Source organism: Choloepus didactylus, chromosome 2, assembly GCF_015220235.1.
Source record: "Choloepus didactylus isolate mChoDid1 chromosome 2, mChoDid1.pri, whole genome shotgun sequence".
NCBI lineage: Eukaryota > Metazoa > Chordata > Mammalia > Pilosa > Megalonychidae > Choloepus > Choloepus didactylus.
Genome location: NC_051308.1, coordinates 126,576,314 through 126,593,201, shown reverse-complemented (window position 1 = coordinate 126,593,201; position 16,888 = coordinate 126,576,314). Strand labels below are relative to the sequence as shown.

The following is a 16,888-nucleotide window of genomic DNA, read 5'->3' as shown; positions in this document are numbered from 1 at the left end:
AAAAGGCATCTAAATTGGAAACGAAGGAGCAAAAGTATCTCCATTTGCAGATGACATGATCCTATATATAGAAAATCCCAAAAATTCCACAAGAAAGCTACTTGAGCAAATAATGAATTCAGCAAAGTGGTGGGTATATCACACATAAATATCAGTTGTGTTTCTACACACCAGCAATGAACATTCAGAAAAAAGAAATCAAGAAAACAATTCCATTCACAACAGCAACTAAAAGAATAAAATATCTAGGAATAAATTTAATCAAGGATGTAAAAGACTTCAGCAATGATTTATAGAAGATTATAAATCATTGCTGAAAAAAATTAAAGAAGATCTAAATAAATGTAAAGATTTCCTGTGTTCATGGATTGGAAGACTTAACACTCTTAAGATGTCAATACTACCCAAAGTGAATTACAGATTCAATGCAGAATTCCAACAGCCTTCTTTACAGAAATGGAAAAGGCTATCAAATTCATATTAAAAGGCCAGGGGTCTGAATAGCCAAATCTTTCTTGCAAAATAAGAGCATAGTTGGAGGACTCACATTTCCTGATTTCAAAACTTATGAAAAAGCTACAGTAACCAAAACAGTGTGGTACTGGCACAAGGACAGACATATAGATCCAATGGAATAGAACTGAGAGTTCAGAAATAAGCCCACAAACCTGTGGACAATTGATTTTGACAAAAGTGGCAAATCCACTCAATGTGGAAAAAATAGTCTCTTCAACAGATGGTACCAAGAAAACTGGATAGCCACATGCTAAAGAATAAAAGGGACCCATTTGTCCCACCATTTGTAAAAAGTTAATTCAAAATGGATCAATGATCTCAATATATGAACAAAAACTATAAAAGCCTTAGAAGAAAATACAGGAGAATATCTTCAGGGCTTTTTAACTAGACAGTCAATTCCTTTTTTACACCAAAAGCATGAGCAACAGGAGAAAAAACAGATAAATTGGATTTCATCAAAATCAAAACGACACTGAAGCATTTAGGAATAAAAGCGTATGATGTCTGCAACGGTTCAGAAAAAAATATGTTTACTTAAATAGAGACACAGACAAAGAGACAGAACACATAAAAAAGCACTGCACAAGAGCTTATGGGAGCTTAAATGATAGAGCAAATAGAAGTAGAAACAATTCGTAAAGCTGGGTAAAATATATACCTTCTACTATTCTTGCAACTTTTCTATAAGTTTGATATACTATCAAAATTAAAAGTTACCCAAAAAAACTTTATCAAAGTTAAAAACCTCAATGGCAACTAAAGAACCAAATACCTAGGAATAAACTTAGCCAAAGATGTAAAGGACCAATATACAGAAAACTACAAAACATTGCTAAAAGAAATCAAAGACCTAAATAAATGGAAAGACATTCCATGTTCAAGGACTACAAGGCTAAATATGGTTAAGATACCAATTCTGCCCAAATTGATCATTAGAGTCAATGCAATACCAATCAAAATTTCAACAGCCTACTTTGCTGAAATGGGAAAGCTAATTATCAAATTTATTTTGAAGGGCAAGGGGCCTTGAATAGCCAAAAACACCTGGAACAAGAAAAATTAAATGGCAGGACTCACATCTCCTGACTTTAAAGTATATCCAAAAGCCATAGTGGTCAAAACATCATGGTATTGGCATATAGGTTTACATATTGACCAAACTGTCAAACTGATGAAATCCAATTGAGAGTTAAGAAACAGACCCTCACATCTATGGTCAACTGATTTTGACAAGGCTCCCAAGTCCACTCAACTGGGACTGAACAGTCTCGTCAATAAATGGTGCTAGGAGAACTGGATATCCATATTCAGAAGAATGAAAGAAGACCCCAATTTCACTCCCTATACAAAAATTAACTCAAAGTGGATCAAAGACCTAAATATAAGAGACAGTACCATAAAACTCCTGGAAGAAAATGTTGGGAAACACAGTCAAGATCTAGTGATAGGCAGTTGTTTCCTAGATTTTACACCCAAAGTGCAAGATACAAAATTAAAAATAGATAAATGGTACCTCCACAAAATTGAATACTTCTGTGCTTCAAAGAACTTTGCCAAAAGTGTAAAAAGGCAGCCAATTCAATGGAAGAAACTATTTGGAAACTACACATCTGACCAGGGTTTGATATCCAGAAAATACAAAGAAATCTTACAATTCAACAATAAAAAGATGACTCAATTATAAAGGATGATACTGACTGTGTTTTAAAACTTCAACTTCCATGTGAGACCAACGGAAGAAGGTTATCTGGAGCAGGATTTACATTTTCAGTAATACACTAAACAGTTTAACTTGTACAGTCAGCTTGTTCAAACACTACGATTACATGGAACCTTGAACAGGAAGTGAGATCTGGTACGTTTGCACAAGTTAGTGTGAAACAGTGGCACATCCCAGAGTAATTTGGGCAGAGAATAAAAACATATATGCAGGGACCCCTGAGGAGCTGGGGGAAAATGCAGAAGTGTTAGACTTTGTTCTAGTTTGCTAATGCAAACAGAAATAAAAAAGATTAAAAGAATATCACAACTTTATGCCAATAAATTTGAAAATTTAGATAAGGAGAAACTCTTTTTAAAAAATCAAAACTGATAGAAGAAATAGAAACTCTGAATAGTCTCAGATGTATTAAAGAAATTAAATCTTCCCACAAAGAAAATTACAGGCCCAGATGGCTTCACAATTGAATTCCTATAAGCATGTAAGGAAGAAATTCATTATATCACAAATTTTACACAAACTCTTGCAGAGAATTAAAGAGGAAATATTTCCCAACTCATTATATGAGGTCACATGATCTTGACACCAAAACCTGAGGATATTACAGGAAAAGAAAATCACAGACCAATCTCTCATGAACCCAGAAAAATATTGAAAGCTTTCTGAGATCAGACTCAAGATAAGGATATCCTTGTACTATTCAATATTGTATTGGAGGTCCCAAGCAATATAATAAGGCCAGAAAAAGAAATAAAGGTAAAGACTGCAAAGGAAGAAACACAAAACTGTCATTATTTTTATATGATATAGTGTGTTTATAGAAAATCCAAAAAATCTAGAGATAATTATTAAACTGATAAGTGAAAGTCATTGGATACAAGGTCGATGTACAAATATTGAAAATACTATTTAAAATAACATCAAAAAAAACCACCAAATACAAAGGGATATATCCAAACATGTACAAAACTTCTACATCATTGAAAGAAATTAAAGAATACCTATATAAATGGAAAGATAAACCATACTTATATATTTGAAGACTCAACATTGTAAATATGTCAACTCTCCTCAAATTGATCTGTAGATTCAATGAAATCCCAATTATAATCCAGCAGACAGTTTTTGTAGAAATTGATCAGAAGATTATAAAATTTATTTAGAAATGCAAAGGCCAAGAACAGCCATAGAAAGAACAACAAAGCTGAGGGACTTAAATTTCCAGTTATCCAAGTAATAAAGCTATAGTAATTAAAACTGTGTGGTAATGCATAAAAATAGACAAAAATGGATCAGTAGAACAGAAGAGAGAGTTCAAAAACAGACCCACACATATATTATCAATTGATTTACGACAAAGATGACTGTAGTGCAGCATGGAAAGGATAGCCTTTTCAATAAATGGAAAAAAAAGAATCTTGACTCCTATTTTATGTCATATACAGAAATCAATTCCAGATGGAAAGGGAAAGATTTTGTAAAACAATAAAGCTTAGGAAGATATCTTTGTGACCTTTGGATAGGAAAATATTTCTTAAGCAAGGGCACTATATCCAATAATGATTTTTATCCAATAATGATTTTTATAGAGAAAAGATATCAACTACAAATCTGTAAGGAAGAGGCAGATAACCCGAAAGATACATGGGGCGGGGGAACTTAAGCAGACACATTACAAAAAGAACATCCAAAAAGCCAAAAAGTATTCAGTGTCATTACTTATCAGGAAAATTCAAAGTGAAACAACAACATATCCATCAGGAGGGCTAAAATATAAAAGGCTGACAATACCAAGTGTTGGCTAAATACTAATAACTAAAAACTGGAAATAAGTCAAATGACCATGAACAGTAAAATAGAAAAATAAATTGTGGTGTCTTCATTCAATGGAATTGGATAAAGCAAAGAATTGCTGCTGAACAAATGTTGAATGAAAGAAGCTAGACAAAGAAGCATACATACTTCTCTGATTGTGGTCTTATCAAGTCCAAAAGCTGGCAAAAGTTATCTATGATAATGACAGAAGTCAGAATATAGGTTACCCTTAGGGAGGCTGAAGAGGGAGGGCCAGGAAGAAGGCTTCTGGAGGACTGGTAATGTTCTATTTCTTTATGTGGATGCTGGTTTCATTAAATAAGCACTTCGTCAAAATTCATTGAGCTGTACATTCAGGATGCGTACAATCTTCTGTATGTGCTGTATTTCATTAAAAAGTAAAACAAAGAAAAAATCAATAAGAAGGGCCTTCTCTATGAAATCAGGTACTTTGGGTCCACAGGTAACCTATGTTTGTATTGGCATCTTGGGAAGAGAAATCATAGAAAAATCTGGCATCAGTATGTAGGACATTCAAGGAATTTTTACCTCATTAAACTGCTCCTGAGACTAATCTGGGAACTAAGGACCTAAAGTAGTAAGAACTTATGAGCCCAAGGGTCAATGCAGAATTTTCAAGTGAAGCTTGAACAAGTAAACAACTTTCTTTAAGAGATCCTATGGCTTTGAAAGCAAACGTAAAACATGTTGAAAAATGGTCTGTTATCTAGATAGCTCGTTAACATACTATTCTGCAAATTCCATCACTGGAAAATACATTTGTGGGCTTTTAAGAGAAGCCTTAAAAGTGAAGCCTGAACCTTTAGAGGATCTTTTAGGAAAAGCCAATTATCTATGATAAGGCAAAACATGGAGAAAACAGCAATGAAGTCAGACCAAAAAATCCACAGGCAATATTAAAAACAAAGATAAAGGTTATGAAAGGAAGGGAGGGAGAGAAGGAAAGAGAAAGGAAGACAGAAAGGGAGTAGAGATGAGGGAGAGAGAGAGAAAAGAAAAGTAACCCAAGAGATTATCCAAGTGTGTGACCAAGGAGATTCAAGAACACTAAAGTTCAGTGAAGGTGCCCGTGATCCTAAGATCATTATAACTAAATAAATATAAATCAAGTTAGTTTCATAGTAATCTAGCTGAACAGGGTTTCTGTGTGGAGTCTAGAAAAGATAATTCCAAAGAATAACTTATTAGTGCCTTTAGTAGTGCCCATGAGAGATGTCAAGGAGAATATTCAAATATCCTTTTTCCAGGAATTATCTTTACCATGAGTACAGACACTTATGCATACTCTAATAACTTCAAGTTTCTAAACCAACAGAGCTTTCTATAGTTTGGCAATACAAATATTCAATTCTCAAACTCACCACACTCTTAAAAAACCCCACAAAACTGCATATGTGGTACCCTCTTGCCTGCAATTCTTCTTCCCTAAACCTATTCCTTGATGCCCACTCCCCTTCATTTCATCATCTCCTATTCATCCTTCTGGTCTCTTATTAAATATCATTTGCTCAGGAAAGTTTCCTTACCCTCAAATTTGGTTAGGTTACACCTTCTATGTAATCTGATAGTACCCATAGCATTCTCAATTATCAAATAGTATACTAATTGCTTGATCAATATCTATCTTCCATGCTGAACTGTAAGCTCAGTGAGGGTAGAAAATGATGCCTATCTCATTCATTATATTCCAAAAGCTCAATTCAGTGTTCTCAATCATTCAGTCATTCATTCACTCACTTAACTTTCAACAAATATTTATTGAGCTCTGAATAAATTCCTACTAAATAAATACTTGCAACAGGAAACAAACTATAGGGCTTGTGCCTTTATATGAAACTTAAAAAAAGGGCCCAAAGTGTCTAAGCTCTTCCTTTCCTTCCAAGTTAAATTTCATCTAAAGGACAGCAATCAAAAAACACAAAAATGTCACCGCCTTTTATAGCATTTACCACTTTAAGTACAGATCTGCCCAATTCCACAAAGGGAAATGACTCCTAAGAAAAATCAGAGTTAGGAGGCAGACGATAAATAAAGAATCAAGAATGTCCTCAAGGAAGAACACCCAACTCATGCTCCATGGGGTAGGAGGCAGGTGATCTGAAAACAGTATGAAAAGAAAAAAAGGCACAGTTGAAGGGAGAGAAGGAGGTGGGGGAAAGAGTACCTTTTCACTCAGACTCTCAAGACGGATAATATGCTCCCTTGATGTAACAGAGGATGGTGGTAGAATCAAAGGACCTGATTAAGAAAGTGTAATGATTCATAGGGAGCAATTAAAAAAAAAAAAAACAACAGCCCAAAGATTCCTTACCGAAGGGACTGGTTCTTACTCAAGCTAACAGAGAAATAGCTGTGTCCCCCTTTGGCTTTTCTTTGGAAAGCTGGAGTGCAAATTGCCAGGTACTGCCTTACCTAGCAGTCTTGAGAATAAGAAAGTTTAAAAAAAGGAAAGAGAGAGAAAGTTTGAGACTCAAACTAGTCATTGCAATCCCTTGCTAAAACAGTACCATGTTCCTCCATAAAGCAGCAGTGCTCAGTTCAGGACAGGTAGGAAAAGTATTTCTTTTTCCTCTGTCCCCTTCTCCCCTTCAAAAGCAAAGTGTGGAACTTTCCAGTGGATAAGGAAACTGTAGAACTGGTCCACACGAAGGAAACCCGTGCCTCTGTAATTGTGCTACCAATAGAAATATAATGTGAGCCACATACATAATTTTAAATTTTCTAGTAGTCACATTAAAAAAGTAAAAAGACACAAAAAATTATTTTAATAATATTTTTGCTTAATATATCCAAAATTTTATCATTTCAACATGTAACCAATATAAAAACTAATTAATGAGATATTTTACTTTCATTGTTTTGTACTAATTTTGAAATTCGATATTCTATACTTACAACACCTCTCACTTGAAACTAGCAATATTTCAAGTGTGCCTCATGTGACTAGTCACACTAATGACTACTGTATTGAAAAGCACAGCTCTACACTATTGTTCAAACTACACTCAAAAGAATTTCTAAAAAATAAACATACAAGTAACAATCAAATCTATTTTCAAGGAAAGACATAGCACAACAGATAAAAATACCAATAACAATAAGTAAACCCCTGAAACATATGCAATTCTAATCGTAAGTAAATAACCCCAGGCTCCTTTCAGCTTATATCTCACAACTGATATAAAAATAGTGGATTTCATGCTAAATCTTCAACTCAAATAATAATGGGCAAAAGCTTTATCATCAGTCAAAAAGCATCATCTAAAATTAAATTAGAGTAATCTTATAGAGTCTCACTTCGAAATACCTTTATTCCCATTTCCAGAAGTTAGAGGAATTAACAAGAATTCAAATCAGCGAAGGAAATATAACACATTAACTACACACACACACACACACACACACAGGCACATGTATAGACACTTAAAAAACACAGTGACTTGGTCTAAAGCAGAAAGTCAACCCTATAACAAAATTTCTGTTTTTCATTAAAAGATCTGAAATTTTTACCTGGGCACAACAAATGAAAGCAATCGAAAGTGTCAGTAGGAAGACCGAAGACACGACCACATCAACTGAACGCTGTGGACCCCTTCTCTGTGGAGGGAGACGCACATGTGAATGGCATAGGTCACCAGGCAGGGAATGCAATGACAGTGCCATCATTCACACTGTCAATTTTACTGAATTAACCTATAAACAAAAGTTTATAGATATAAGAAGTTTCTGACAATAGGATTTTTAACTATTTTGGACATTTTCAACTTTAAGCACTGAAGTCCATGCCTTTCCAAATTAAGAGGATGACTGACTGAATGACATTTTCAGCTGCATTATTTACCAAAAAGTCAGAAAAAGATATGATACTTAGTTTATCACTCTGCTCTAGGAAATTTAAATTTTCTTTTCTCTTTCTAAGCTCTTATTTACTTACCCATATCAGCTTTGTGGGGACATCACTTCTAACTGGATGCCCAGCAAGACTGTCAGCCACTGACATAATTCATACAACATCCAGAACTACACTGCCTACTGAGAAACTGCTGTCAGAAACTTCAATGAGTACGTTCTCTGTATATTCATATATTCCACTGTTAATCAAATAAAACTCACCTTTAGATAGGAACGCAGTGATAACCATATCTTAATGTTCTCCACCTTTTTAAGTCTGAAATGAGGTATTTCATATTTCCTAGCTTTCCTGGCAGAAGTAATATGGCTGAAAAGTTTTGCAAATAGAAATCTCTAAAGAAAGTTAAAAAAAATCACAAAGTGAAATGTATATTATGTACCTATGTGTATTTACATAATTGAAAACAACATTACCAGCATATAAAAATATAAAAAAGGATGAAATTCTAAACAGTGATCACTAAGACAGGTGGGGAAAAAAACACTTTAATAGCTCATTTTTACCCTGTTGCTTCTAAAGCCCATTACAGAGTACAAGATGGTACACTCCTAAGATTTGTAAGAACATGCTTCAGAGACCTTTGCAAATCGCCTACTTCACAAACACAAATGTTTATACAGGCTTCTGGCTTACTCTCAGATTACACTTCTATTAAAAATCAGGTTTCTTGTGTACATCTTCAATATATTAAGTCCTCAGTTCTTAACTCTCATAAAATTTCAATAAATTTATTTTTCACTTGGCCATTTTTCACAAAAACATTATCCCTTTGAGAACTTCTACATATGCTCCGGATAAAGAATAGCAAAGGCACACCGAAGTGCAGATGATAGGCCTTCCTTGAACTCATTCAGCAGCTAAGCCACTTATTCCTACACACGGGTTCAGCAAAATTTCAGATTACAGCATGTCATTTGTGAACAGTCAATATCACACATGTAAAATTCACAAATACCAACGTCCACTTACCAATCCTTCATTGTCCTCATGAACTTTTGGAGGGAGAACAGAAACACCGCAATGGATTAACAAAACAAAAAAAAATAAGAGGTATAAAATTTTACTTATTTTTCTACTTACCTGTTTATATGTTCTCTCTGCCACACACATCATAAAAAAAAACATCCAAGTAAGACACAATCGTTCAAGAAAATTAATTATAGACAAAATAATGACCGGTGTAACAGGTGGTGCCCCACAAAAAAGAGTCAAGATCTCCTCAGCTGAAATGGACTTTAGTTGATCAAGGTTCTTCTCACGGAAAAGTCGATATAAAAAGGGAAAAAATGCTAATCCAATGGTGACGACATTTCCCAGCATCTGATAACCTACTCCTTGCTCATATGCATTAACCTGGGAATTAATTTAAAATTTCCATCATTATTGAATAGTCAAATTGAGTTATGAAGCAATATTTATCAAATACTAGATCATTAAAAGTATATAAATAGAAGTAAAATTTAAAATGATATACAGATTTACCGCTCCTAGATCTTATTAAAAATTAAGCTTAAATGAGTTAAGGAATATTTGTAGAGTATAACTAGCAACTATTGGTGCTAATAGAGACCATGTATAACAAACAAAAAAGAGTGACTACAAAATTTTTAAAATAGATATTTTTTTCCAAAATGAGGTCATATTTGTTTCGATCACTAAGGAGACACTTTGAAATAGCTACTGATCACTATGTAGATTATCTGAAAACCTGAAAACTTATTAAACTTATTAAACCGTACCCTACTCATGATGATGCCACTTATTTCCAATACTGACATATCCATCTTTTTGCATTCATTCCCTTCCCAGATTATTGCACTAACTCGATCCGAGGCAGGACTTGAGTTCTGAAGCCAGAATAAATGGTTCTGAAGACAAATATAAAGAAGAAATATATTTTTAAAATATAGAAATATATAATACATTAAAAATGTGGAGAAGAAAAACATAAAACTATTTCCATTCACTCCTTTCTTTCTTCCATTAGTTTGTTTTTTTCCTTCATCCAGCTCCCAAGCTACATTCACCAATGTTCAGTTTCATCATTCTATTCTTTCCCTCATGGACCTCATCACTCCAATTATCCATCACCTCCATGATGCTGATTTCTGGTGCTTTTTTTAAGTTAAATTTTTTTTTTCCTTACCTGAACAGAGGCTAAATTTCTCCTATAAGGGAGGTAGGATTCCATGATCTGCAAATTGCCTCTCTCTTTCAAGATATGGAAGTGAGGATTAATTTTGGGATGTTACAGAAGCAAGTATTTCTTGAGCAATGACAAAACACTGGGAGTAGTAGGAAGTTAGGTAGGAAAGATATTAAGAGAACTTAGATGTCATATCATGAATGACTGAGGAGTTAACTTACTCTGGTCTAATCAGGACATAGAAAAGTATAGAAGGCTCAAGAGGAAAAGGTCACCATAAAAACAGCCCCCAGCCTTCCTATGCCATATCATGCCTTATTCTTTAAGTACCAGCTCAAGTCCCATTTCTCTAACATGATCTTCTCTGACCCTACAAGCCTCACTAATTTTGCCCTTCTCTGAAATGTAAAGCCCTTATAGTCTATATCAGAAAAATTAACATTTAATTATATGCTGCTTTTATAGTGTGTTGATTTGAATCTATCATGAACCCCATAAAAACCCATGATCTTTTATTCCAATCTTGTTGGGTGGACCTTTTGATTAGGTTGTTTCCATGGAGATGTGGCCCACCCAATTGAGGGCGGAGCTTTTTGATTAGATTTCCATAGAGATGTGGCCCCACCCACTCAGGTGGGTCTTGATTAGTTTACAGGAGTCTTTACGACAGCTAAGAGCTGACACAGACCCAGATGCCTGAGATGCAGAAAGAAAGATGTATGGAGATGCTAAGCCAAGAGATAAAGCCCAGAGTTTGCCCCGGAGAAGTTAAGTGAGAACCCACAGACACTTAAAGAGAAAGCCACTGGAATCAGAAGCCAAAAGCATCACAACCTGGGAACAAAACCATGCGCCTTCCCAGCTGACAGGGATGTTCGGACGCCACTGGCCTTTTCCTCAGAGAAGGTATCTACCTCTTGATGCTGTAATTTGGACATTTTCATGGCCTTAGAATTATAAATTTGTGAACTAATAAACCACCATTGCAAAAACCAATCCATTTCTGGTATATTGCATTTCTAGCAGCTTTAGCAAACCAGAACATACAGTGCCCTTTACTTATTTCCCATATGATCATCTTATTCACAAACTAAAATAAAAGTGTATGAAAAAGGACCATATGGTAAATTTCTTCTCTTTCTACCATAATGCCTAACATAATACTGAGCATGGATTGTTTTAATATTGATTCATTGACTGTTCCAACAAATATTTATTAAGCACCTATTATGCAACATGCACTATGGATACAGTGGAGAGGAGAACAAGAGAACTGTGGTCCTTGTCATCAAGAAGCTTAAAAACTTCCGAAGGAGGCATGATTGAATAAACACATGGTGAGGGAAGGAAAGAGCTCTTTAGGAATATGTAGAAAAGACTTCCAGAAAGACGTATCACTCAAGCCCAGACATGAAGAATAAAAAAGAATGCGCCAAAGGAATGAGCGTTAGAAGAAAGTGTGTTCCAGGCAAAGGAACCAGTATGTGTAAAGGCCCTGAAGCAGGTGAGAGCTGATACCTTTCAGAAAGGCAAAGTGCAGCTGAGTTCAAGTTATGCCATGTTAGGAGCAGGGAGGTAATGGCCAGAGATGAGACTATAGAAAAAATAACAATAAAGGATAAGAAGCAAATAACCCAGAAGAAAAAAAATAAAGCAAGTAAGAGATAAGAAGGGGAGTGGCATTTTGAGATTTATATCCTAGAAGCATCACTGACTGCAGTGTGGAAAATGAAACAAAGGAGGGTGTTCTAGTTTGCTAATGCTGTAGAATGCAAAACACCAGAGATGGACTGGCTTTTATAAAAAGGGGGTTTATTTGGCTACACAGTTACAGTCTTAAGGCCATAAAGCGCCCAAGGTAACACATCAGTAATCGGGTACCTTCACTGGAGGATGGCCAATGGCGTCCAGAAAACCTCTGTTAGCTGGGAAGGCATGTGGCTGGCGTCTGCTCCAAAGTTCAAAATGGCTTTCTCCCAGGATGTTCCTCTCTAGCAAGCTTGCTGCTCTTCAAAATGTCACTCACAGCTGCACTGAGTTCCTTCTCTTTGAGTCAGCTCATTTATATGGCTCCACTGATCAAGGCCCACCCTGAATGGGTGAGGCCATGCCTCCATGGGAATATTGCATCAGAGTCATCACCCACAGCTTGGTGGGGCACATTCCAAGCAAATCTAATCAGCACCAAAACGTCTGCCCCACAAGACTACATCAAAGATAATGGCGTTTGGGGGACACAATACATTCAAACTGGCACAGAAGGCAAGCCTGGAGAAGCAGTTGTAACATTTTAGATGAGAAATGTTGATGGCCTGCACCAAGCAGGGTGGAGGCAAGTGGCCAGATTCAGATATTTAAACAGTAGACTCAAGAGAGTGTGATGACTGATTAGAAAGATGGAGGAGAGTGTAGATGCAAGAATAACTCCAAGGTTTCTGCCTTCAGTGATTAGTGGTAGGATTCAGAAGTAAGGGGAATAAAAGAAAAAGAATAGGTGTGGGAGGGTTTGAAGAATGATGATATGAGTTCATCTTACCAAATTATTCTTAGATATGCCTTAAAAGTATACCGTAAATCCCTAAAATGCTAAAAAGGTCAAGATCATCACGATACTATGTACAACTACTGAGGGCTAATGTAATTTAGATTAACCTTTGGGCTGACTGTAAAGAATATTTAGCTTCAAACTTTGCAAAATTGGAGAAAATAGCATATAACTTTAATGAGAAAATGTATGATGTTTCTAGTTAGTTTTTAAAAATGATATATATTTTAAGAAGTGGTAATTTTTTTCATAAAAATGAGTAACCTAAATCATCAGTGTCTTAGAATCAAAACACTTAAACGGTCTCTTAGAATCAAGAAAATTCAATAATTAAACAAACGGATATACATCATCCACTATTTGTAAGGACTGTGAAAATACTGAGCCAAAAGAAATAAAAAACTAAGGAGCAGAGGATCTAAGATGGCAACATAGAGAGGAGTGGAAGCTAAGTAGTCCCCTGGAACAACTTAAAAAAAAAAAAGAACAGAAACAACTAGTAAATAATCTAGAATAACTGTTGGGGGACAAACATGACCATCCACTCATCATACACCAACCTGAATTGGGAGGAATGCCCAAGATCAAAGCATAAAATCTGTAAGTAAAAACTGCAGATCCAGGCCAGGAGACCCCTACCTCCACAGCCCGAGCTGCAAAGCCTCGTGATGCCAGAGAGAAGCTCTCGCTCAGCAAGCAAATATAGCTCAGCTGAGCTCCAACTGGGGTTTTAATTAGCGAATGTGAACTGCTCACTATGGGCCACAAATCCCCAACAAGCAGAGGCTTTGGGTGATGACCTCTAAGAGCCGGAGGGTCACCGTGGGCTAGCCCTGAAGGGGACTTTCTGTTCCTTTTTCGGCTCAGTAGAGAAAGCCTCAGCCATTTTCAGTTCCCAGTGCTCTGACCCAGACAAGGGTGGAGACAGCACAGGCAGAGAGAGACCACTGAAATGCTAATGACCTCCACCTAGGGCATCTATCTTCTCTAAGAGGAAAGGGGTGGGGCCCAGCTCTACTACCTGCCTTCCATTCAAAACCAGACCCCAGAGCCTGGGGGAAAACAGCCATGGGCCACACCACCTTACATCAGTCTAGAATTATAGGCTGATAGGCACCACCTGCTGGGCAGAAAAGCACCGTGACCTGAGGCATCAGAGGGTGTACCAATTTTCTAAGACACACCCTCAGGGAAACTGGATACTGAATATTTCTTCCTTCTGGGACCTGAGCCTGTTCTGGTCTGGGAAAACCTGCTTGGGGTAACCAAGGAAACCATGCCTAGACAACAGAAAACTACAACCTACACCAAGAAAAATGAAGTTATGGCCCAATCAAAGGAACAAACTTACACTTCAACTGAGATATAGGAATTGAAACAACTAATAATAAGTCAATTCAAAAAGTTTTGGGATGATATAGCAAAAGAGCTGAACTGTATAATAAAAACACTGGACATACGTAAGGTAGAAATTGAAAGTTTGAAAAAACAACTGGCAGAATCTATGGAAATGAAAGGCACAATACAAGAGATGAAAGACACAATGGAAACACAGAACAGCAGATCTCAAAAGGCAGAAGAAAACACACAGGAACTGGAGAACAAGGCACCTGAAAGCCTCACACAAAAGAACAGATAGAGAAAAGAATGGAAAAATACGAGCAATGTCTCCAGGAACTTAAGGACAAAACAAAAAGCAAGACTTTAGGTGTCATTGGTGTCCCAGAAGGAGAAGAGAAGGAAAAAGCAGCAGAAGCAATAATAGAGGAAATAATCAATGAAAATTTCCCATCTCTTATGAAAGACATAAAATTATGGATCCAAGAAGCGCAGCGTACCCCAAAGAGAATAGATCTGAATAGGCCTATGCTAAGACACTTAATAATCAGATTATCAAATGTCAAAGATAAAGAGAGAATTCTGAAAGCAGCAAGAGAAAAGCAATCCATCACATACAAAGGAAGCTTGATAAGACTATGTGCAGATTTCTCAATAGAAACCATGGAGGCAAGAAGGAAGTGACATGATATATTTAAGATATTGAAAGAGAAAAATCACCAACCAAGAATCCTATATCCGGCAAAACCATCCTTCAGATATGAGGGAGAGCTTAAAATATTCTCTGACAAATAGACAATGACAGAGTTTGTGAACAAAATACCTGCTCTACAGGAAGCATTAAAGGAAGCACTGCAGACAGAAAGGAAAAGACAGGAGTGAGAGGTTTGGAAAACAATTTTGGGAGATAGTAGCACAGCAATGTAAGTACACTGAACAAAGATGACTGTGAATATGGTTGAAAAAGGAAGGCTGGGACCATGTGGGACACTAGAACAAAAGATTAATGATAAAGACTGGGACTGTGTAACTCAGGGAAACCTAGGGTGCTCAACGATTGTAATAAAAGGTACAAATGTTTTTACATGAGGTAGAACAAATGAATGTCAACATTGCAAGGTGTTAAAAATAGGGTGGGATTGGGGGGAAAATACAATCAATGCAAACTAGAGGCTATAATTAACAGAAACATTGTATTATGCTTCATTTAATACAAACAAAGGCAATATACCAAAGCTAAATGCATATGTGGGGGTGGGGAATAGGTGAAGGGTATGGGACTCCTGGCATTGGTGATGCTGTCTGACTCTTTATTCTACTTTAGCTTAATGCTATCTTTCCTTTTGTCGCTTTCTAGCTATCAAGTTTTGTTTTTTTTTTTTTGTTTGTTTGCTTGTTTGTTTGTCTGTCTCTCTTTCTCTTTTTGTTTTGCCTCTCTGTCTTCTTTGACTCTTCCTCTGCCTTTGTGGAAGAAATGGAGATGTCCTTATACAGAGAGTGGCAATGGCACTCAATACACAAATATTTGACTATATAGGGAACCAACGACTGTTTATTTAGGTGGAATGTATGGTGTTGAACAAAACCATCTTAAAAGAAATGGGTTGATGAAGAAACCTTGAGGGCACTATATTGAGTGAAATAAGACAGATACATAAAGGCAAATATTGCAGGGTCTCACTGATATGAACTAATTATAATATGTAAACTCATAGACATGAAATATAAGTTACCAGGATATAGAAATGAGGCCAAAGAATGGGGAGCAGTTGCTTATTATGAGCAGAATGTTCAACTAGGGTGAACTTATATGTTTGGAAATGGACAGGGGTGATGGTAGCATGTTGTGAGAATAACTAACAGTGCTGAAAGGGGTGTGAAAGTGGTGGGAAGGGTAAGCTCAGAGTCACGCATGTCACCAGAAGGAAAGTTGGAGGTTAAAAGATGGGAATGTATAAAACAGTGAATCTTGTGGTGGACAAGGTCCATGATTAACTATACAAATGTTAGAAATCTCTCTCACAAACTAGAACAAATGTATGTCACTATAACTAGAAGTTAATAATAGGGAGGCATATAGGGAAAAATATATACCTATTGCAAACTGTATACTATAGTTAGTAGTATTTTAACATTCTTTCATCAACAGTAACAAATGTACTATACAAAAACTATGAATCAATAATGGAGGTGGGCATGATTAGGAGTATGGGAGGATCTGAGTTTCCTTTTTTTGGTCTTTCTTTCTTTTCCGGAGTAGTGAAAATGTTCTAAAAATTGAAAAAAAATTGGGTTGTTTGGATGCACAGCTGTATGGTGGTGCCGTGGGCAACTGATTGTACATGTTGGATCTTTGGATAATTGTATGGTATCTGAACAATCTCAATTAAGAAAAAAAAAAACTAAGGAGCCTCATGATCACTGTCATTAAATATCCGAAAGGCTGATATGTAGAAGCACAGGCAGAAATATTTTCTTTGCCCTGGGGACACTAATAGAATTTACAGGTAGAAATAACAGAGAGACAGATTCCAGCTAAATAATGAGAACCATTTTTTAATCATTCAATCTCTCCAGCTGTGGAACAAACAGTCTCATGAAATAACAAGCACTCCATCTCCAGAAGTATTTAAGTAGGGGCCAACTGATCATCTTGATGGGCATATTAATAATGATGAAATTTTATAATAATACTCCTTCCCAGGCATTGTGATAAACACTTGATATTATCTCACTTGATATTTCACAACATTTCTAAGAAGTAGGAACTATTATTACCACATACAGATGGGGAAAGAATTTCTATATATGTTGAAAGAATTCCTATATTGGTTGGAAGGCTAAAATATCTTCTAAGGCATCTCCAATTCT

The 16,888-nt window shown here is 36.1% G+C and overlaps 1 protein-coding gene across 7 annotated transcripts in view; it reads right to left on the bottom strand.

The window, feature by feature from the left end:
* PHTF1 (putative homeodomain transcription factor 1) overlaps positions 1-16,888 on the bottom strand; it is a 142,141-nt gene that overhangs the window by 45,375 nt on the left and 79,878 nt on the right. For 6 of the 7 annotated variants that reach the window (XM_037826336.1, XM_037826338.1, XM_037826339.1 and 3 more), the window contains 4 exons: positions 9,728-9,856; positions 9,069-9,341; positions 8,189-8,320; positions 7,586-7,672 (listed from right to left, as the gene is read on the bottom strand). In XM_037826336.1, coding sequence (XP_037682264.1) covers positions 7,586-7,672; positions 8,189-8,320; positions 9,069-9,341; positions 9,728-9,856 — 621 coding nt within the window. Of the gene's footprint in view, positions 1-4,281; positions 4,436-7,585; positions 7,673-8,188; positions 8,321-9,068; positions 9,342-9,727; positions 9,857-16,888 lie in introns of all 7 variants that reach the window. The other variant, XR_005215269.1, reaches the window with a different exon arrangement.